The 24703-nt window shown below is 37.9% G+C and overlaps 1 protein-coding gene across 1 annotated transcript in view; it reads right to left on the minus strand.

The window, feature by feature from the left end:
* Nucleotides 1-21301, minus strand: part of LOC149173625 (subtilisin-like protease SBT5.4) — a 36250-nt gene extending 14949 nt beyond the window's left edge. The window contains exons 1-3 of the mRNA XM_089426763.1: nt 21248-21301; nt 20946-21159; nt 19030-19559 (exon numbers count right to left, since the gene is read on the minus strand). Coding sequence (XP_089282889.1) covers nt 19030-19559; nt 20946-21159; nt 21248-21301 — 798 coding nt within the window. The remainder of the gene's footprint in view (nt 1-19029; nt 19560-20945; nt 21160-21247) is intronic.
* Between the last annotated feature and the right edge of the window lie 3402 nt (nt 21302-24703).

Consider the following 24703-nt stretch of genomic DNA (forward strand, 5'->3'; position numbering starts at 1 on the left):
TTCTTTAGTGCAACAATATCATCATTCTTCTTCTTTATCAGCTACTCAGTAGCTTTTATATCTTTGGGATCATGTCCCAACTCAATAACCAAGTCTTCCAAAGACTTGATCCTCATATCCTTGGCCTGTAAGGAGGCCTTCTCCAATTAAAACTGTGCTGAGATGTTGTTTACTGAGTTTTGTAGCCGATGGGCAGCTATGGATTTGCTTGTTAGGGTGGAGTATATCATCTCTCCAGCCTGTTTGTGCAGTTCTATTTGGTATATGGGATGAATATGCCTTGCCAACACTTCAAAGTCAACCCTCTTGTAATCTGATGATGTCTTGGGCTGTTGTGTTGTAGGTTTGATAAAGGACATCTGTAACTTTCCCTCCTTGATGTTAAAGGTTAAAATTAGCCTTGTTTGATTTGTGGGAGTGAGCTTTATGTAGTGAGCATAAGTCTAAGCTTTGAGTTTCTCATTCCTCATTTTAATCTCTTTATACCTATCCTTTATTTCTTGGTCTTTGTTAGCAGGCCTACTGAAGGAAGACGCTTCCACACTAAGCTGCCTTTCCAACACTTGAGTCTGCGGTGTGGAAGGCTCTTGTATGTCTTCAGATGGAGTTGTGGGCCTACTTTTGTCTACCTCTGTGTTGGTTACCTATACTGATCCTTCTGTATATTCCTATTCAGAGGTTGGATTTAGCCTTTGCCTCTTGTTGTGACTCGTTTCCTGTTGCAGATTAGAGGTATCGATTCCTGAAGTGGAAGCTCCCTCTTTGTTTCTTTTTGGATTTTTCTCCTCATTCTGAGGACTCTGTGTGACTAGAAGGGTTCTCATGGCTCTTTCTTGATCTTCTGGTACCTGCAGAAAAGAGCTCTGATCAAGCTGCTTTTCCAAATCAATCAAAGCATTTTCTACATCTAGCTTTGTGTTGTCACTATCTACTAAGGTATTTTCCACCCACTCTATCTGATTGGAATATGCTTCTATTTCTGGTATGAGGTGGTGGACAAAAGGTCCTAGCTCGAACTTTTGCCATTTCTTGGTAATGAATTCTAAAGGGTCATATCTCTATACAAAACTCCTTTGGAATTTCAAGCTTTGCAGGATCAGGTCTGCCTCTTTCCTTACCTCTGTGGAATTGCATATGAAGGGACCTAACTAGTATTTGATTTTGAAATTGGCCTTCTTCTTGGCATTGACAAAGTTGACCTCATCTGCATTGATGATCTGTCTATAATATTCTAAGACAAACAACCTCATGGGGAGGTATCTTGGCAACCTATATGGTGCAAGCAGGCAACCATATATTCTGATTTCTTTGTGGTTTTGGTAAAGGTACCAATCTCCCACTTTGGTTTACTTTGAAAGCTCGAGGACTCTTTTTAACTTTGCACTTATCCTAGATGGAGGATTTCCAGTGAGCATAGTCATGATTGGATACACAAAAGAATCTATGAAGTTAGAGTATGTATAAGGCGATCTATACTCATGGAAAAGTGGGGTCCAAAAAATGACATATCTGGGCTGGCCCCTCGCGTCAAGCTTCTAGAGAGTAAAATGAAACTTATCTGACTGATAATACAAAAATAGATGGTACAATACAGAGGAGTATTTGAATACTCTCTCATTGCCCATTCTTGTGAACTGCTCATGCATCCTATCAGCTATGAATTTGGAAAAGTCATATGTGATTGCAGGAGGCTGCCCTGGGGTATAAATGGACATGAAAGCAAGAATAAGTTCATCAATGTATTCACTGGTAGAGTAACCCAAAACACATGATATCATGGTTACAATGTACTGGCCCCATTGAGAGAAAATAGCTGATACATATGGAGGGGAGTCCTTAGGGATGTGTTTTTCCTCTCTAATGAAGGTTTGGAACAACTGGGCCAATCTTGATGGGCTTAGCTTGGGATACTGGTCCAACAGGTCTCCAATTGAGAGTGGGGTTAGGTTTGGCCCTAGTTGGAACTACAACATTTCATTAATTGACTCAACTGTGATAGTGAATAGAACCTTCTGGTCATGAGACATTATGGCTCTATGGCTGGGGACGTAGCATGCATAGCACATATGAACAATTTCTAGAAAGATATGAACTTGGGGGAACTGGTATCTGGGTAAATTGGACTCCTAGAGGCCAATATCATCTGTATGGTTCAGGTATCTATCTTTGCTTAAGCAATGGATTTTTAACAGGAGCTCTCTTGAAGTTGCATCTTTGATTTGGAAATCCCTGTCATCCAGGGGAAGGTGTTCTAGGTCTAAATGTGGAGTAATAATGGGTCTAATGTCCATGGTGATAGGGGCAGCCATAATTCAGTTCTTATGGATTTGAATTAGGCTCTGGGGGGTTCACTCTGAGGTTTTGAACAGAAATTGGAAACTTCAAAAGGTTCTAGCCAGAGGTATTTGTGATTTTAAGTAATTTTTCAATTAATTGGACTTAACGAGAATCTTAAACAGGCTGAATGTTTTCAATTTTGCATAGGGAATGGTATTATATGGTGAAATACCTAGAAATTGGGCAAATTGGCTTCAAATTGATGGTTCTCGGTAGGTGCAAAGCTTTGTATGGTTCTGGTACGGACTGAAAGGTCAGCTGGGTTGTCTACAACGTCTTCTGGAGCGGACTTGGAAGTCTGGTGGTAAATTTGGTGTTTGCAGGGATTGCAATGGTTTACAGAATTTACATAGAGAACGCGTGGAAAAAGGGCGAAAGAGGGCTTCGCAGCCTTTTATAGAAAAAATGATTAATTTTGGCGGGTTCACTTTTGGATGAACAGTTAACAGTTTTTTTAGTTAAGTGGGGGAAGCGGTTTTGGAGGCCCATCGCACCGCTTTTGTGGTGTGGGTGGTATTTGGGAGGGGTCACCCGATGCGATACAACGTTTGACCCATAGCATCCACGATGTCAGGGAAAACCACATTATCGGGTGGTTAACATTCAGCCATCGGGCGCGACTGATATGGTTGTGTGCCGTTGGATGGGGGGGGGTTGATGATCAACGATAGTCAGGCGGAAGAGCTGCACATGGGAAAATAACGGGAGTTGATGGGGGGCCCAGGGATTTAATCACAGTGGTTGGGGATTAGTATAGGGATAAATCCGAGGTTTAAAATGATCGAGCCAGGCTTAATGAAGGATTAGGGAGTTGGGTGAGGTTAATACCGGGACTAACTTAAGTTTAGCGAGATTAGGTAAACTAAGTAAAGTTATATCGGGGTATGGGGAATTTCTATTACTTTTTATGAAAACTAAGGGTTGGGGTATTTTATATAGGGATTTAATTTAATACGGGATAATGGGAACTTCGGGTAATTTATATAATAAAGTTAGTGATTAATATGAAAATGTGATGGCGGAGTAGGTTTTCCTTAGTAGAAGGGTAAAGTTAAACATTCGCGCACTTGGCTTTATACTTAGGGAAAAGGCTTTTTCCGGGTTTTTTGTGCATTTTTTATTGAAAAGGGATTTACATGGGGGTTTCCACCTTTCCTAGGTAAATGGTGTCAACCATAGGAAAGTACGGTTTTATTAGGGAAATGAGGGGAAATGAAGGGAGATGAATTTTTTATTAAGGGGATTCTAGCACTGATGCCCATAAGTCATCATGCCGAGGGTCCATTCCCTCCAAAAGTCAGAGAAATGCTCTGAGCCCCTTTGACTTGTAGGATTTGAGCACTAAGAAGTTATTTGTGGGAAATTAGTAAGTAAAGGGGTGAAATGAATGAGGGGATGTCAAATAAACCAAGTTGTGAACCATTGTCTTTGCTTTGTTTACTGCTTATGAACATTTGAAGAATGCATTTAAACATGACATAAGTGATTTTGTGTAATCACTTGATATTTCTGCAACCTTTCTACTACTTACCCATTTACTCATCCTACCATTTTTTCTTCATTTTATTTGGGTGCATTTAGGCTAGAAAACACTTATCAATCTTTTTCTTTTCTTTTACAAAGTAAACAATCTAATTCTAACCTTATATCATCCAAGGGCTTAGATTAAATTGATGAGCTCCTTTTATTTACTCTACCTATCTAATGATCTACCAAGATTACTCTGTTTGGTCAAATTTTATTACCTAACTATAACCATAAAATTCAAAGCATTGTACAATCAAGATTAAACAGTTTGATTACCATGGATTGTGGCATAGGTAACAAGCTGCACACAATCATTATTATGCATAAAAGTAAATAGCAGTGGAATTTTGACTTGCACACTTTCATGGTCTCTTTTTGTTTTTTGGGGTTCATATATTTTCATTTTTTTGGACATTTTCTTATTCTTTTTTCCTTTGATTATTCTTTTAGGACATACCCTCTTTACATTTTTTAATTTTTTTAATATGGAAAACATTTGCAAAAAGCAAAGGTATGTACAATATTACAAAGCTTAACCTTAGTCATTCAAAATTATGACTCCTATTGGTATAGGAACCTAACACCCACAATCGAGTACGCTTCATATTTAGGCCTGCTAAATTCCCTATTTAGCGATGCTTGGATGTTTGCTACTCTAACATTTGGGTTATCGTTGAAGTACTTAATATACCAGGTTAGTGCGCGATCTTGGAGAGTATTCGTGACCTCAATATGAAGTCATTTTGTTAGAATTCGCGACTCTAACGAATGACAAGTTAAGCATGGAGTTCCAAGAATTTATACGACAAAGATGCCCAAGATGTGAACTATGAAAAGATGGGATAAAGGAGCAGCAACAATGTTTATGGTGGACAACAAAGTAGATGTTTGTTTGAGTTAGTGTGGTCTGTGGAATAGACTCCCTAGCATGTTATAAACAAGTCCAGTTGTTTTAATGGTCATTGTATGTACCCAGAAACTCCAAAATGTGGAATGAAATGTAAGTTTTTAAAGGCATCTGAAAGTTCGTGGTGATCTTAAAACCACTTTGTAATGGTTTATGGTCAGCCTGAAACCATCTTTTGTCATTGTAAAGTGAGGGTTGGTGGTGAGCCAGAAACCATCTATAGAGTCTTTGTGGCTGAAGTGCTTGCCTTTGTGGCAGAATCGCCTCTGTGGCTTGAGGTGCCTTTGTGGCCGGGTGTACACGAGAGCTTTGTGCTCAATTGAGCAGGTGGACTACAGAACACCTGGCACGGACTCAGATGATTTTTAATTTTCTAAGTAGAAGGGGATTGGTGTGCTTTTCACGCTGACAGTCATGCCAGGATGCGCAACTGGCGCGTCTGTTAGGCCATTAATAGTGCCACCGCGCCAAAATACCAGATTGGTGCTGAATTTTACGGAAAGATCACGCCAATTCACCTTCAAGGGGATCCGCGGGAATCCTCATATTCATTTGACGATTTACGAGAGGAGGCAGATCGAAAAAGTTGTGGATTTGTCTGAGGGAGGCAGATTGTGTTTTGGAGGTTTTGTACATGCAATTCGCCTGATGGTGGTGGATTTGACTATCATGAAAAGTAGTCATTAGGGGGGGAGTTAGAAATAATTAATTCCTACTTGTCTATGGTTGTAATTCTCCATTTGAGGAGTTTGTTCCTACATAATAGGAATTTAGTTTCTCCTAGTTTAGTGTGTGGTTGAGAGAATCTCTCAACCACACTACTGTACGTCTAAGATAGAATTCCTATCTTGAGACTATTGATTGTATAAATATGTGTGTAATTTCCTCATTCAATATAACAGAATATATTTTTGAGTGTCTGCAATTTTATCTAGTGGGAAGCAAGAAGATGGACTTTTCAAAAGTCAAGTGTTTTCACTGTCACGAGCATCGACACTATGCCATGAATTTCCCATAGAATAAAGCAACCAAGAAGGAGCCTACAGTGGCTGCAACAAGTGAAGCTCTAGCTTCACAATTCGAACTTGATTTCACTCTCATTTCATGCATGGCCAACATTGTCATGGGAGGTGTGTGGTATCTTGACAACAGTGCCTCGTGCCATATGAAAGGGAACAAAGATCTCTTTAGTGATTTTGAGGAGAAAGACCTCAAGTAGAGCATAGAGTTTGGAGATGGCGGGAGGTATAGAGTTATCGGGATTGATATGGTTACCTTTCAGAGGGAGTCTGGCTCCCTTCTCAGGATCACAGATGTGATGTATGTTCTAGGACTAAAGAAGAATCTAGTTTCAGTCACGGTATTGGAAGACCATGGCTATGATGTGATTTTTAGTAAGGGAAATGTTTTCCTTAGACACATCGCCATGGAACAGGTGAAACAGATCGATGCACGGGTGAAGAACCTGTATGCTCTTGAGGTACAAGATGCATGAAAATCCTTGAGGAGAAAGGAAAAAGTTAAAGACTTGGTAGTTGAGAGGGAGAGTGAATTACCTCTCAAAATGCAACCCTTGAAGTAGCCTCAAAAGCAGTCTCATACAATTGTTGATTAGCCACAATTGGAGAAGAAGAGAGGAGACTGAGTGGAGGCATCCACTCATTCACAGACCTCTAGTAGGGGGAAATTTCGAGCCAAGTGGGCAGAGGGAGCACATGCAACCATACTTCCAGGTGGGAGGTGGGGCAATGTGAAGTGGTAATCCCAAGAGGGATGAAATTGGGCAGGGTCCATTGAGTAGTTTTATCTCATGGATCGTACCTTGCTACGGGAGCCTAAAGTACATAGTAATGGGAGGAATTAGTGGTGATTGATGCAGTCAGAGATCAGAGTGGCAGAGGCTAGAGTAGTCAAATACTGAAGAGCATAGAGAAGGGTTGACAATAATTCATAAAGGAAGATTCAACAGAAGCACGGAGTGTTCATTCGATAGAGACAGTAGCAGTGAGAGAATTTGATGACAGATGCATCATATTGATTCAGGTTGGATGTTTTTTTAGTTGCAGGAGTTGTTGTAGAAACAACACTAGAGAGAAGTGTTGCGTGTAGAACATTCCAAAGGTTGAGGATCAGGATAGAGTTGAATTCCTTTCATGTTGAGAGGGAGTGCTAGAAATAGGAACAAGAAATGTTAAAAATAGAATCCAAAAATTCCAATTTAATTTGTCCTTGAATTAAATTGTGAATTAAAATTGTAATTCTTTTCTCATAGCAACATGTAATAGTTTACTAGGCTAAGTTGAATTAGTTAACCTAGGAATTTCGAGTTGGAAGTCTTTTGGAAGTCATGTAAGTGTTCTCCCTACATTTTAGGGGTCCAGGATGAGTTTAATTGTGAGTTGTAATTAGATAACTTAGTTTACTAATGTAGGAATTTACAGGGTAACTTCCTCAAAAAGAACACCAAAAGGACACCGCTCACAACCAGATCACAGATCGATACACCAGTATTTTTGACGTGGTTAAAAGCCTCAAAGAGGGAAACAGTCCACGGCCTGAGCCAACGCGGCCACTTCAGGAAATTTATTAATCAAAGAATGAAAATTTACATAAGCTTCTCTCATTCACGGATTACCCTACAAATGACCCTCCATGCACTTTAAATAGAATTCATGGACCAATCGGGTGTCAAGCCACGGATCAAGTGTCGGTAATACTGAGGAGAGAGTGAACCGTCGGATCACTACATATCGTGACCGTCGGATTGTAAGTTACAAAATGTACAACGGTAAAGAAACACACTTTACCTAACTCTATACCTAACTCTATACTAGACCAAGTTGTACTTAACTATTTCCTATGTGTCGGAATATCCTAACATCCCCCCTTAAGAACAACTTGGGATAGGATTGAAGGATTTACAAATATGACACAATAGGAGAAGGAAGGAGGCACTAGAGCCTATCCCCCCTTAGTGACAACTTCCTGAACTCCAACCATAAATCGAAGTTTAGTGAACTTCGCCTCTGTGAGAGCCTTTGTGAAGATGTCTGCAACTTGATCATCTGTTGAACAATATTGCACTTCAAGAACATGGTCGTGAATGAGCTTTCTGATGAAGTGCATGTGCAGTTCAATGTGTTTGTTGCGCTGATGTTGAACTGGATCTTTGCATAGCTGAATGGCACTTTGATTATCACACCAAAGTGTAGTCGGATGCTGCTGCTGAAAGCCAAATTTTGACAGGATCTGACGAAGCCACAAGGCTTCCTTACTAGCTTCTACGGCACCACGATACTTTGCTTCTGCTGATGAAAGCGAAATGGCACCCTGTTTCTTGCAAGCCCATGTAATAGGTCCTGAACCAAGGGTGAACACATAACCGGCAGTAGACTTCCGATCATCAGGGTCACCAGCCCAATCAGAATCAGTGAAACCAACCAATAGAGGAGATGCTTTGGCACTGTAATGAATCCCAAACTGAACTGTACCTCGAACATAACGAAGTATTCTTTTAGCTGCTTTCCAATGACTTTCACGGGGTTTTGCATGAACCGAGCAATAAGGCCAACAGCAAAGGAAAGGTCAGGACGAGTATGGGTTAGATACAAAAGTTTTCCTACAAGTTGACGGTATAAGGTAGCATCAACTTCAGGAGAAGTACAAGTGACTGAGAGTTTGACTCCAGACTGAAAGGGAGAAGGGGCTGGCTTACAGTCTTCCATGTGAAAATGACGTAGAATATCACAAGCATACTTGGACTGGGAAAGGGAAATACCCTCCTTGGATTGCAAGACTTGAAGACCGAGAAAATAGTGTAAGTGTCCTAACTCTGGCATTTCAAATTTCCTTTTGAGGCTAGACTTCACATCGTTTATAAGGTTGGGATCACTACCAGTAAGGATAAGATCATCAACATAAAGAACAAGGATGATAAGAGAGTTGCCCACTTTCTTGGTGTAGACAGTATTGTCAGAATGACACCTAGAAAAGCCAGATTCTAAAAGAAAGCTATCCATTTTGGCATACCAAGCCCGAGGAGCTTGCTTGAGACCATAAAGGGATTTCTTAGGTCGACAAACAAGGCTGGAGTCTGTTTGTATGAAGCCAATGGGTTGTTCCATATAGATTTCTTCATGCAAGTCCCCATGCAAGAAGGCAGATTTAACATCCATCTGATGGACTTCCCATTTGAAAGAGGCAGCAAGGGAAAGAACAAGGCAGATAGAGTTCATTTTGGCAACAGGGGAGAAGGTTTCAGTGTAGTCAATGCCTTCAACCTGTGAAAATCCCTTAGCAACAAGACGAGCTTTATGTTTATCAACTTTCCCATCTGGTCCATACTTGGTTCTGTAAACCCATTTGCATCTAACAAGTTTTCGTCCCTTTCGTAAAGGAACAAGATCCCATGTATCATTTGCCAACAATGAATGATATTCTTCATTCATAGTTGCTTCCCAATATGGATGGCCTGAATCTTCTGCAAAGGTGTCAGGATCATAATTTACTGGAGCTTGAGCCAGTAAAGAAGAGGCTCTCTCGAACTGAGAACGTGTGCGTCGCTGATCTGTAGGATCACCGGCAAGATCACCTGTTGCATCTCGAGTAGCACGAACCCATTTTGGAAGATCAGGAGCTGAAGGAGGATCCTGAGATGGTGGGGGAGGATTGCCATCCTCACTTTCATCATCTGAAGAAGAAATGTTTTCAAAGGTAGAAGAGATAGGGAGAGGTGGCACATCCGCCGGACTAGGCTCGCAGGCCGATATATTTTCATCAAATTTTACATCTCTTCTAATGATAACATTTTTGGACTTAAATGGAATAAGTCTATAGCCTTTGACATCTTCAGAATATCCAAAAAAAGTACATTTTTCACTCTTAGATTCTAAAGCTTTATGTTTTTCATCTGGAATATGGACCCACGCTTCACATCCAAAAACACGAAAGTGACTTACATCTGGTTTGATTGAGCTCCATGCCTCTTCTGGAGTGATATTCTTTAAAGCCTTAGTAGGAGTGCGATTTATTATGTAATTTGCACAGTTAATTGCTTCTGCCCAAAAACTAAGACCAAGTCCTTTAGATTGTAGCATACAATTAGCCATTTCCTTTAAGGTGCGATTCTTCCTTTCAGCTACACCATTTTGTTGTGGAGTATATGGAATAGTATGTTGCATTTGAATTCCATTCTCAGTGCAATAGTTGATGAATTTGTTTTTAGCATATTCTCCGCCATTATTAGATCTTAACTTAAGAATTTGATGTCTAGATTATTTTTCAACAAAGGCCTTGAAGGCCAAAAAAGTGTTAAATACTTCACTCTTGAGTTTTAAGAAGTATACCCAAGTGCGTCTAGAGAAATCATCAATGAAAGTTAAGAAATACTTCCAACCAGAGAATGACACAACTGGAAGTGGACCACATAAATCACTATGCACAAGCTGTAAAGGGGCTGAGGCGTGCCAAGAGGCACGTTTTTCAAAACTGTCCCGATGATGTTTTCCGAGTACACATCCGGAACAAACACCATCTCTGCAAGATACCATAGGAAGACCTGTCACCATATTTTCTTTACATAGATGCTGAAGGGAGCGATAGTTTAAGTGACCAAATCGCTCATGCCAAAGTTTGCTCACTTCATCGTTATGAGCAACAAATACTGAGGGAAGATTTGATGACCCAAAGTTGTGAAACTTATACAACCTTGTAGAATCATCAGCAATGCCAGTAGCCAAAATCTGTTTAGGATCTTTTAAGCCCTTGATTACAACATCATGAGGTGAAAATTCAACGATTTTACCTTCACCTGAATGAGTTATCTGATATACAGATAGAAGGTTGCAGGATAAGGTTGGAACACATAATACATCATTGAACTGACCATTGTCTAGATGAACAGTTCCAGTCCCTACAACATTAAGAGATCTATCATCACCAACATATATATTTTTGGTGTTACAATCATTTAAAGAAGAAAACATGGCTTTGTTTTTGGCCATGTGATAAGAAGCTCCAGAATCAATGAGCCACTCATGAGAATGAGAAGAAGAAGATACATTTAATGCATAGCCAGACCGAGATGCTTGACAACCACATGCAGAAAGTGCCATTCCTGAAGATGAAGTTGAAGTTGAAGATTGCCCCAAATGGATGTTATGCTTCTTCATTGCTGCTTCCAAGGCTTCCATCTTCTTAAAGCATTTTGATTCTAAGTGCCCATCTCGATTACAAAAATTGCAATGTCTATCAGTCTTCTTCCCTTTGTTTTTATTTGTCTTATCATTTTGTTGAAATGATTTTTCATTTTGGGGCTGAAATTGCTTAGGACCCTTGTTTGGTTTAGGACCATTCTTTTTAGGATATGACTTTTTAGGATTCTTTGAATTTGGTTGCTGTTAGGTGGCTAACGCTTTCTTGGAAGAGTTTCTAAGATTAAGAAGACCAAGGTGTAAGAGTTTTTCTTGTTCTCTTATTAAAGAATCACAAAAAGAGTCAAAGGAAGGGGGCTTGTAGTCTTTTCCTTGAGAAATGAAGGCTTCTCTTGTAAAATGGAAGGTGGAAACAAATACAGAGTAGGCTGGTCCCAACTTAGTAAGGATGGAATAAATAAGGTTACTATCTTCTTTCTTAACCTTAACACCTTCCAAAAGATATCTAAGGGTCTTGAACTTAGACAAGAAATCTTCAATGCAAGAAAAATTATTAGGGTCCAATGTAAGCAACTCATTTTCAAGTTGATGGGCTCTAATTTCATTTTTAATCCCAAAAACTTTATTGATTTGTTCCATTGCTTCATGAGGAGTTTCAAGTTCTGCAATATGGAATCTAAGATCTGGAAAAATAGACATCTCTATCAAACCACGTGCTTGATCTTGTCTATTTTCCCATTTAGCAGCCTTGTCTTCATCTTTCGGTTTCTTTTCTTGGCCTGTGGCTATTCGGTAGAGACCTTTACTTCTAAGTAAATCCTCCATGTAGGACAACCATTGGAAGTAGTTGGTGCTGTCAAGGGTAACTTGGTATTGACTTTCCATTTCAGCAGAAACTGAAGCTAAAGATGCTGAAAGTAAGTGTTCCAATGGATAGATCTCGAAAAATTAGGCTGGTTTAAAAAAAACGGCTATGAAAAAGGCTTCCGGATGAAGAAGTTATGGCTTTTTGAAAAAAAGTTGTTGAAGTTGCCGACGAAGTGCGGGAATGTGCGGAAATGAAAAAGTCCGCCCCCACAAAATGGAGACTTGAACCCAAGACCTTTACTCTCTTAAAATAGCTTTGAACCAATTGATCTATACAAAAAATTTGAGAGAGAGAGAGAGAGAGAGGGGGGGGGGGCCTTGGGTTGTGTGCTTGCTTTGAGAAAACTCTTTTTCCCTACAAAACAAAAAACACAAAACCCAACACGGACATGCAAAGAAAATGAACCTTATGGCTCGAAGTTAGCTTTACCCAAAAAACTAAATATTTTCAAAAATTGAACCTTGCGGCTCAAAGTTAGCTTTAGCCGAAAAACTAAATATTTTTCTCAATGTTTCTGATTTTCCGAGATCACACTAAGGTGCAGGGAAAAGAGCATACGCATGAGAAAAATCCTTCCTTTCTGTTTCTAATTTGCCCAGATCGCACAGAGTCGCAGGGCAAAGAGCATACGCAGAAATGAAAGGTATAGATCTGGTTAAAAAAAAGCTAAATAAACCGAAACCGAAATAAGCAGAGAGAAAATAACAGTAAACTGCAAATAACACTGTATACCTCCAGATCTTAAAAATGACGCAGCTAGGGCTACCGGAAACCTTTTCGCGTGAAACGAAAGGGGTTCCTCACTGGAACAGATGATCTGAACACAACAGAGCAATCCTCTTGGCCCGAAAGCAGTCAGAAACAGCAGATCTAGGAAACGGCAGTCGGATGCAGTTCTACCGGCTTCAGATTTGGATCACCAACGGACGCGGCCCTCAAACAGCTCTGATACCATGTAGGAATTTACAGGGTAAGTTCCTCAGAAAGAACACCAAAAGGACACCGCTCACAACCAGATCACAGATCAATACACCAGTATTTTTGACGTGGTTAAAACCCTCAAAGAGGGAAACAGTCCACGGCCTGAGCCAACGCGGCCACTTCAGGCAATTTATTAATCAAAGAATGAAAATTTACATAAGCTTCTCTCATGCACGGATTACCCTACAAATGACCCTCCATGCGCTTTAAATAGAATTCATGGACCAATCAGGTGTCAAGCCACGGATCAAGTGTCGGTAATACCGAGGAGAGAATGAACCGCCGGATCACTACATATCGTGACCGTCGGATTGTAAGTTACAAAATGTACAACGGTAAAGAAACACACTTTACCTAACTCTATACTAGACCAAGTTGTACTTAACTATTTCCTATGTGTCGGAATATCCTAACAACTAAGTTATGTTTAGTTAAATTAGTTCCAAACTGTTTGTGGAACTAATAGAGAGTTAACAGTCAGCTGGTGCACTAGTGCATCCACAAGTGTCACTCTAGTTAACTGAAGATTCCCTCATCAGAAACTCATGCATGTCGATTCTAAGAAAGACCTAGTTGAGACTAGAGTGTAGGGACATTGTACTATCAGTTGTATGATTTACTGAGTTGTATAGATCATGCATGCAATCAGGAAGTCAACCTAGATTGGATTGCGCATTTTTGGAAACACTGGATTCCCATTAATATGGGCTATTTAGCCATAGGAATTGCGTAAGGAAATAAGGGCTTGGAGAGCAGAAGAATAGGCTAAGGTTTGGCTTGAACTAGCTTGTGAGCAGAGAGTTGATCATACTTGTGGAGGAATTGTTCTAATAAGAACATGCTTTGTATTTTAACTCAGATTTATGATTAATGCAATATAGATAGTAGGGGTTTTGAGCAGTGGGTTTCCCCGGATAAATATTGTGTTATGTGCCATTGATTTATATTCTTCTTGTTCATATTTATTTCATCGATCTATTGGCTTCTGCTGGTTGAAAGTAGAAGTAGATTCTTGTCCTCTGGTTTAGTACATTGCATGAGCTTGTGAATCTACAAGATTTTCTACATCGGCCTCCCCTTGTAGAGGGAGCACATGCAATCATACCTCCAGGTGTGAGGTGGGGTGATGTGAAATGATAGTCCCAAGAGGGTTGAAATTGGGAAGGGTCCATTGAGAAGTTTTATCTCATGGATCGTACCTTGCTACGAGAGCCCAAAGTACATAGTAGCGAGAGGAATCAATGGTGATTGATGCAGTCGAAGATCGGAGTGGAAGAGGCTAGAGTAACCAAATACTGAAGAGCACAAATAAGGGTTGACAACAATGCAAAAAGGCAGAGTCAACAGAAGCGCAGAGTTTTTAGTCGACAGAGGAAGTAGTAGTAAGAGAATTTGATGATAGATGCATCATACTAGTTTAGGTTGGATGCTTTTTTTTAGTTTTAGGAGTTGTTGTAGAAACAACACTAGAGAGAAGTGTTGCATGAAGAACATTCCAAAGGTTCAGGATTGGGATAGATTTGAATTCCTTTCTTGTTGAGAGGGAGTGTTGGAAATAGCAACAAGAAATGTTAAAAATAGAATCTAGAAATTCCAATTTAATTTGTCCTTGAATTAAATTGTGAATTAAAATTTTAATTCCTTTCTCATAGAAACTTGTAATAGTTAACTGTGTTAAGTTTACTTAGTTAACTTAGGAATTTCGAATTGGAAGTCTTTTGGAAGTCATGTAAGTGTTCTCCCTAAATTTTAGGGGTCTAGGATGAGTTTAATTGTGAGTTGTAATTAGATAACTCAGTTTACCGAGTTATGTTCAGTTAAATTAGTTCAACACTATTTGTGGAACTAATAGAGAGTTAACAGTCAGTTGATGCACTAGTGCATCCACAAGTGTCACTCTAGTTAACTAAAGATTCCCTCATCAGAAACTCATGCATGTCGATTTTGAAAAAATACTAAGTTGAGACTAGAGTATAAGGACAATGTACTATCAATTGTATGATTTACTGAGTTGTATATATCATGCATGCAATCAGGAAGTCGACCTAGATTTGATTGTGCATTTTTGGAAGCACTGGATTCCCATTAATATGGGTTATTCAGCCATAGGAATTGCGCAAGGAAATAGGGGCTTGGAGAGCAGCAGAATAGGCTAAGGTTTGGCTTGAAATAGATTGTGAGCAGAGAGTTGATCATACGTGTGCAGGAATTGTTCTAGTAAGAACAAGATTTGTATTTTCACTCAGATTTCTGATTAATGTAATATAGATAGTAGGGGTTTTGAGCAGTGGCTTTCCCCAGATAAATATTGTGTTAGGTGCCATTGATTTATCTTCTTCTTGTTCATATTGTTTTCATCGATGTATTGGCTTCCGCTAGTTGAAAGTAGAAGTAGATTCTTTTCGTATGCTTTAGTACATTGCATAAGCTTGTGAATCTACAAGATTTTCTACATCGGCCTCTCCCTTGCAGAGGGAGGACATGAAACCATACCTCGAGGTGTGAGGTTGGGTGTTGTGAAGTGATAGTCCCAAGAGGGATGAAATTGGGCAGGGTCCATTGAGAGGTTTTATCTCATGGATCGTACCTTGCTACGTGCGCCCAAAGTACATAGTAATAGGAGGAACCAGTGGCGATTGATGCAGTCAGAGATCAAAGTGGTAGAGGCTAGAGTAGTCATATACTGAAGAATGCATAGAAGGCTTGACAACAATTCAGAAAGGTAGAGTCAGCAAAAGCATATAGTTTTCAATTGACAGAGGCAGTAGCAGTTAGAAAATTTGATGACAGACGCATCATACTGGTTCAGGTTGGATGCTTTTTTTAGTTTCAGGAGTTGCTGTAGAAAAAAAAACTAGAGAGAAGTGTTGCGTGTAGAAAATTCCAAAGGTTTAGGATCGGGATAGAGTTGAATTCCTTTCTTGTTCAGAGGAAGTGTTGGAAATAGCAACAAGAAATGTTAAAAATAGAATCCAGAAATTCCAATTCAATTTGTCCATGAATTAAATTGTGAATTAAAATTGTAATTCTTTTCTCATAGCCACTTGTAATAGTTAATTAAGTTAAGTTGACTTAGTTAACTTAGGAATTTTGAGTTGGAAGTATTTTGGAAGTCATGTAAGTGTTCTACCTAAATTTTAGGGGTCTAGGATGGGTTTATTTTTTAGTTGTAATTAGATAACTCAGTTTACTAAGTTATGTTCAGTTAAATTAGTTCCAAACTATTTGTGGAACTAATAGACAGTTAACAACCAATTGGTGCACTAGTGCATCCACAGGTGGAACTCTAGTTAACTGAAGATTCCCTTATCAGAAACTCGTGCATTTCAATTATGAGAAAGGCCTATTTGAGACTAGAGTGGAGGGACAATGTACTCTCAGTTGTATGATTTACTGAGTTGTATAGATCATGCATGCAATCAGGAAGTCAACCTAGATTGGATTGTGCATTTTTTGAAGCACTGAATTCCCATTAATATGGGCTATTCAGCCATAGGAATTGTGCAAGGAAATAGGGGCTTGCAGAGTAGCATAATAGGCTAAGGTTTGGCTTGAAATAGCTTTTGAGAAGAAATTTGATCATACTTTTGCAGGAATTGTTCTAGTGAAAACAAGCTTTGTATTTTCACTCATATTTCTGATTAATGCAATACAAATAGTAGGGGTTTTGAGCAGTGTCTTTCCTTGGATAAATATTGTTTTATGTGCCATTGATTTATCTCCTTCTTGTTCATATTGTTTTAATTGATCTATTGGCTTCCGTTGGTTGAAAGTAGAAGTAGATTCTTGTCTTGCGCTTTAGTACATTGCATGAGCTTGTGAATCTACAAGATTTCCTACATCGACCTCTCTGAAACTCGACCTCTAGTTCTCCACGACCTCTAGGCTTAAGGCCATGGCACAAATAAATCGTGGCACAAATAATTTGATGGATAGGCTCTTCATCAGTAAGAACAACCTTCAATGCTTACACACACAATCTCCTGATGCCTCCATGGGCTTCACGAGGTGACACTTCACTACACTCTTTTAGAATATTGAATCGGCGGCTTTACAGGTCTTGTAGCAACTCAATACAATACTGACAGCAACCTCATGCAATAGAAACCTTAGCGGAACAATAGCCTTCAGTGACTACCTTTTGCATTTTCATAATTTATATGTTGCCCCCATGCTAGTACTCACAACCAAAAACTCTCACAGCCTATGTTGTGAACGAACAATCAAGGATCGAATTTGGATCAAATTTGGATCGAACATCTATCTCAACAATCTATTTCGATGAGTGTTAACACAAATACATAGACTCCTCTACAAGCAGCCCGACTTACTCTTCACGCTCACAACAAGTAGTCAAAACACAACTTTATCCCCTGATGCTCTGATACCAACTAAAAATAATAGGAATACAAATCGAAATTGAAAATGAAACCCACCACACTTAGGTGAGGAACACCTGAGGCTACCACAATGTTGCGTTCATTAATTGGAGCAATAACATATACACAAATATAATGGTTACATTCTGTTTGGGAGATCACAACAATCTCCTACAAAATAGGATCTAAATCTAAACTTAGAAAACAATCAAAACAACCTTTCTCCATTATTTCTATGTATCAAGTGTGGTTATGTTGGGTGCGGAGCATGATTATCATCCTAATTTAGAGGTCTTTGTTTCACCTGGATGTATACCCCAAGAAGATTGTACACCCCTCTGTGTGGGGGGGTGCGGGGGAGACTTGTCCCCCCTGGGAGGGTTCGAGGGGGGGGGCATCACCCTTGGCTGGGGGGTCTGGGGGCCAGCGGTCCCCCGACGGGGGTTTTGGGGGCAACTCCCCTGAAGCTAAAAATAGTTGTAAAAATTTCCTTGTAAAAGTATAGTAATTTCTAGTCAATTTGGGTCGTTCATTAGGCAGATGATCTGACGGTAGAATTCATGTTTAGTTTAGGGTTTTTTTCCCTAGAAGGCAACCCCTCTCTTTGTATGAGGGTATTGTATTGAGGCTATGGAATATATGTGTATTCTTAGAACGAGAAACAGAGAGGTGAGACTATGAGAGAAAACAAAGGATATTACAGTGGATTTGCTGTAGGTTGTATCTCTTCATTTTGTTGGATAATAGAAAGGAAGGACTGGTTGTTCGGGGTGGACATAGCCCAAACTGGGTGAACCACGTATATTTGTGTCTCTCTGGTTTTATGTGCTTGTGTTTTTCCGCATATTATGTGTCTTGCATTTCTCTGTCATACATAATATTTTTCTAAGTTAAAAGCTCAACATGGATGGTTGTCGATTTATTTTGGCGGATGTGGATCTAGGGAAGGATCCCTCATTTTTTGAAGACCCGAGAGTTGTCTTCTAGTGAAGTTATGCAACAGCTTGGGATGTGTTCAGTAATTGAATTTGGGAGATTCGAGATTTGGGAGTTCAAGAGTGGAACTCGGGAAGCCAACTTGCCAATTGTTCAGTATTTGAATTTGGGAGATCCCAGATTTTGGAGTTCAAGAGTGGAACTCGGGAAGCCAACTTGCCAACTACACCTTTATGAGGCCTAAGAGACAACTTGATGGAGTTAGTAATCTAGAATATTTCGAAATTATTAAGGCAAGTTGATGAAGACATTACTTGATTGAGATCAAGAGAAGTACTTGTTAAGGGAGAGACTTGGATATTAACTCTTACTTGTCTTGTGCATCTTGAGTGATATTCCTCGTCCTTAAATGTTATTGTTGTGTGAGTTGTGTAAGTGTTAATTAGTTAGACTTGAGAAATTTAGTGTTTGGTTGAGATATTTTCGCAACTTATTGATTGTATGGTTAAGATAGAATTTCTATTTTCAACCAATGACTGGTGTATTTATAGCATGATTAATCTAATGTAATATAAATTTTGATGTGCAATCTGTTTTACCAATCTTGGAGAATCTATACTTTTAGGTTTTATTCCATGCAAGAGTAATTAAGAAATGTAATTATCAAAAACTAATGTAATAACCTTTCATAAAAAAAAATTGGAATCAAGAAAGATTTGTAGCATTTACATATTTTAATGACAGTCAATATGACATTGTATACTTCAAAAACAAAAACAAATTTAATTAATATAAATCATGCTTGAAATTTTATTAGGTTGCAGGGCCTACCAATTCTACAAAAGAGAAACATTCAATGACCCTTTTACAAAATTTCCGTCAATAAATGAAAAGCAATAACTTGTCAGTGAGATATTCACTATCTTAATTCACACTGCTTACCTTCACAACAATGGGACTTGCAACCCAATACTTGGCATTTCTCCATGTAAGGTACCCAAAAACGTACTGACCCCTAGAACTCTTCACGGCTTTCGGTGACACATTAAATGTTTCCCTTTCCCCACTGGTAAAAAAGTGAAGCTCTGCAGGCTCAACTAACACTGAAACTCCAACAGGAGACTGCACTTTTGCTTTATAAGTCATCGGTCCCTCTGCTACATTTGTCACAGTTCTTCTCACAGTTGCTGACCCTTTCAGGGCTGAGACAGTGATGGAGGGATAGTTGAGGTTATAGATATTAGGGGGTCGTGCTGGACAAGTGAATGCCCTTCCTGTTATGGCCTTGAGCTGGGTTGAATTATAATGCAAGCTGCAAAAAAGAATGTTGTAGTCTCTAATTGATAGATCATATACTAGGCCAGGATCTCCAGCCTTATTTGGATACACATGACCTGCACCATACTCGAAAGGACCTGTTGTTTGCAGTGAGTCGTCTTTAATTGTCGTTTTGGTGTTGTCCAATTTTTGAGCTGTCATTTAAAAATATTAAAACATATTAAAATGGAAAAAAGGTTAGCAAATATATAGAATATAGCAAAATAAAATATCTTTTATTTAATGGAAAATTTTATAAAACTTATCATGCTAAAATTTATAGTATTTAGATTAAGTATTATTTGTATTTAAGTATCCAAGTTTTAACATTTTCAAAATTATAGTGTGTATAAGGTTTTCTTAAAACATATTAAAATGGAAAGAAGGTTAGCAAATATATAAAATATAGCAAAATAAAACATTTTTTATTTATTGGAAAATTTTATAAAAGTCATCATGTTATAGTATTTAGATTAAGCATTATTGGTATTTGAGTATCCAAGTTTTAACATTTTCAAAATTATACTGTGTACAAGGTTTTTTAAACATCCAGTTTTTAAATTCTCATTAAAAACAAGTTTTAGTTAATTTTAATAGAGGAATAAAATGTCCATTAAAAATAAAAATAAAAACAAAAACAATTATAATTATAATTTTAGTTATTCTTGATTTTGGATATTTATTTGAAAGATTAGAGGTTTTGAAAGAATTTAATTCAAAAAGTGGTCAACTTAATTTCAAAACAATTTAAGTGCATAAGTGAATCATTGATATTATTCTCCAAAATTTTAAAGAGAAATGTAGTTTGAAGTTTAGAAATTTTGGGTATTTTTATGAGTTTTTATTATGTAAATTATAAAATGTTTGATAATATTTTTGTAAAACACTAAATTTAATTTTAATAATTTTATATAATATTTGTAAAATTTTGAAAATTTTAAGTAATAATATGTAGGGAAAATTTTAAGGATAGAAGTTTATCTTGAAGTTTAGAAGTTTTGGTGAATCTTATTAATCCTTAATATACAAAGTGTGAAATGTTTGGTGATATTTTTGTAGAAATATTTAGATTTCCAATGATTTTATATTAATAGATGTAAAATTTTGACAATTTTTAAGATAAAATAATTTTATACTATAAAATTTGAGAAATCGTTTTTAGAAAAAATGGAAACTAGTGTAAAATTAACCCTTTAAAATTTCCCTCATAATTCTTTATAAAATATTTGAAAATACTTTTATAAAAGAAAATCAAATTTCTAAAAAAAAAAATAAAAAAAATTCAAATTTATAAATTTTTTATATGATATTTATAAAAATTTTAATTTTAAAGATATAATAATTTTATAAATTTGGGCAATATAACATAATAATTTTACACTAAAAATCATTTGTTAAAAATAGAGTGCAAATTGGCAAAAAAATATTTATAGAAAACATGAAAAAATAGCACCTCTACCACGGCAGATTGGAATATATGCCGCTCAAAATGAAAAATCTTTCAAAACTTTGTATGTACACGCATAAATAGATACAGATACCTGTAGTCATAATGGCAGACCGAATGGCTGCTGAGCTCCAATCAGGATGTGCACTCTTCAATAAAGCTGCAACACCAGCAATATGCGGGCACGCCATAGACGTGCCAGAATCTAGAGCGAAAGGTACAGCTCTATTATCAAAGTTCAAATCAGTTAATGATGCTGCTTCTGAAAATGCCGCAAGGATGCTCACCCCTGGAGCTGTAATATCAGGCTGCACTGGAGAAACAGTTAACAACTTTCTTTTCAAAATATTAAGGAAGATATCATACCAATGGAGTTGTGGGGATTGAATTATAAACCTTGAGTATGTCTGGAGTAAGAGAATTCGGACCCCGAGAGGAAAAGTTTGCCATAGTCGGAGCTGGCTTTACATCTAATTGAGTTCTTGAATAAAAGGAAGCGACAGGGGACCTGAATGAGCATAATTTGACTGGGCATTAGGGTTTGTCATGCAATAACCAGGTTTTACTACAATTTGAAAATCTTTATATCTAATTGTGTTCTTGAATAAATGGAAGCGACAGGGGACCAGGATGAGCATAATTTAATTGGGCATTAGGGTTTTTCATGCAATAACCAGGTTTTACTACAAGTTGAAAAGTTGCATCGAAATCCTACGCTGTTGATTTGATGTATTGAAAAACTGCCGCTCCATCAGTTGCATTCAAATGTGCAGCAGGAAGAAAATGAAAGTCTTCATCAACGTCAGTGTCGCCTCCGGGTGCATTGGCGAGAATCATGCCTACTCCACCTGCTAATCGAACGGTTAAACCTTTCTCAATTCTTTCACTGATACCACGAAGGCAGGCTACGATTTTTCCTTTAACTTTGCTGGGATCTAATGATCCCGGGAAACAGAGTTGTCTGAAAATATTAGCGATTGAAACTGTTAAAACACAATATGACATAGAAGTCTGACTTTGATGGATTGAAATACTATTCCTGTCCAAGTTTTTTCTTTGGTAATTGTGTAGTAGTATGTATGTAGCATCATACCCAGCTGTCGTATTCACATGTGGGGCTTTCACTCTTGCTGATGATACCAGTGGATACAACTTTCCCTTTGGTAATTGGAACTGGGCTAGGCTTCGTCCCTGCCCTCAAACAAAAAGACACACAGTAACATAATCAACTTTTCTAGCAAACTTCAAGGATCTGATTTATTGATTTCATTGGAAAAACAATTAAATATTAAATTTTCGATTTTATAGACCGAAACAAAGAGAAAATGTCAATATGCTTTATTGCCCTCTTGAAATTTTGTATGAAAAGATACCTCTACAGCACTCGTTATTATCCTGATAATCAAGAAACCGTTAAATCTTACAATGCTTTCCAAAAAACATGCAACATAAACATAATGAAATATGTATAAGCCTCACGGCCTATTTAGCGGTTCCATGTTCCAGGGATTAATGTCCACCATTAAGCCTTACGGTAATACTGGTAAATCGAATTTCATAATATGAATTCAGCGCTCTTCAATACTTAACTAGAGAAGAGGTTAGAGAGCGCCAATAAGCCGGTAGTAGTGTAACTGTTCTACGTTTTGAGGTATTTTTTGGTATATTTTTTGGGTCAAATTTATTGGAAAATTGATAGATATTTGTTGAAGTGACATGATTGAGTTGTGAATTTTTTTTTGAAAAAAATAAGTGTCAGGTTTTTTCCAGGACACTGAATGTTGGGTTTACCTGCAGGTTTTGGTAAATTTTAGAACCCTTATCATTATCTTGAATGAATGATTAGTTTCATGTTCCAGAACATTAAGTATTGGGGTTTATCAGCGGGCTTTAGTAAATTTCTAAACCCTTATTATTACTTTGAGTGAGTGGTTAATCCCATGTTTCAAGGTGATTGTTATTGATGTATTGGGATCACAGATTTATGCTGTGAACTTTGGAAAATATGAGTGTTATAGGGTTTTTCAAAGACGAGCCGGGAATGTTTTCAAGGCAGTTAGTCCCATGGTCCTGGGACAGTCCCACTCTGCCATGACAAGATGGAATCTCACTTTCAGCCAAGGCTATAATATCATGTTGGAGTTTGTCATTAAACCAAAAATTGCAGGTCATAGTAAATTTCCAAACATTTACTTTGAGTGGGCAGTTAATCTCATGTTCCGGAAGTGGCAGTTAATCCACCGCATCAATTCCTAAATATAATACAGTTATTCCAACATTAAATCAATTTTGATAAAGAACAAAAATATATAATCTGAACCCAAAAAAATAATTTAACCATATTTCTAAATATAATACAGTTATTCCAACATTAAATCAATTTTGATAAAGAACAAAAATATATAATCTGAACCCAAAAAAATAATTTAACCATATTAAAAAAATTAAATAAGTAATTGTTAGAAGATGCCAATAAGCCGTACTTACTATATATATATGTTATGTTGTTTCCGAGATGAACACTCGAAGAGTATACTCTGTCGATGCTGCTTGCTCCCACCGTTATGACCCAAGGTGCCACATTTGCAACCGTTGCCGGAAGTGGACCAGAATTTGAGGCGGAACAGACGACAACCCTCCCTCTTTGAACTGCATGGAACGATCCAATTGAAATTGCATCTTGAAAATAATCCCGAAGAGGAGGCTCACCTCCAAGAGAAACTGAGAACACATCAACTCCGTCATGTATCCCTGCATCGAATGCTGCAAGAATATCTGCATCATAGCAACCATGGTACACTAAATCTATAGGCCAGCAAATTTTATAACTTGCAACTCTAGCATGAGGGGCTCCTCCTTTTGCAACCCCTTCCGCATGTCCATATATACTTGCTTTTTTCACGAAATTTCCCCCCGCTGTAGACAGAGTATGAGTTCCATGTCCAACTTTGTCTCAAGCAGAGAGAAATTCCCCTGTTTCAGAGAGATTCAAAGGCTTAAGTTCAGCATCACGCCCCTTGATGAAATACCTTCCTCCAATCAATTTCCTGTTGCAAACAGCAATTTGGAGGGTGAAACTTTGCTTCCATTGTGAACGGCTTGCTCTCCAATCAACTTGTTACTACAAAACACTCCAGAGTGAACCATGATTCCAAGAATTGAATACTAACTGTTCCACTTTTCGGGCAGGGATATCTTACAATGCCGTTGGCTTCTATTATACACCAACAAAGAAAGAAACAAATACAGAGATTGAGCATTCTCCAACAAGCAAGTTCAAAGTGTTTTTCTTCCAAGCAATGTAATGCAAGAAATAATAACTGCAATAGACTGCAAGCATTACAACAATATCAAATAAGAATGCAGGGGCACTTTACAAGCAAACATGTATTATTGCAAGGTAAATATTTAGTATTTCTGACAATTATGATTCAAAATTGTGTTTGTATTAGTAAACTTCCAAATCATTACCATTATTTTAAGTGGGAAATTAATCTCAATTTACCAAGGTGGATACCAGGGTGGCCATTAATCCACGTGATCGATTCTCAATGAAGTGTATGTGAGAATCACTCCAACATCTGGCCAAAGCTCTTATTCCATGTTGAGGTTTTGGGTTACACTAAAATCTCCAAACAATGTTAAGCTACTAAACCCTTACCGTTATCTTAAGTGGGCAATTAATCTCATGTTCCCAAATAGATCTCAGAATCATATGATCTATTCCCAATGAGATGAGTGTGAGAATTACTCCAACATTACTTACCTCAAAAACATGCTTAAACATCAAAGTGCCAGATTACTTTAAATATAGCATATTTACAAAGATCTACCGTTACTGTTCCAGGATTT

The sequence above is a fragment of the Pinus tabuliformis genome, chromosome 4_2, assembly GCF_031772625.1.
Source record: "Pinus tabuliformis cultivar Carrire ecotype Pingquan chromosome 4_2, CPIR1, whole genome shotgun sequence".
NCBI lineage: Eukaryota > Viridiplantae > Streptophyta > Pinopsida > Pinales > Pinaceae > Pinus > Pinus tabuliformis.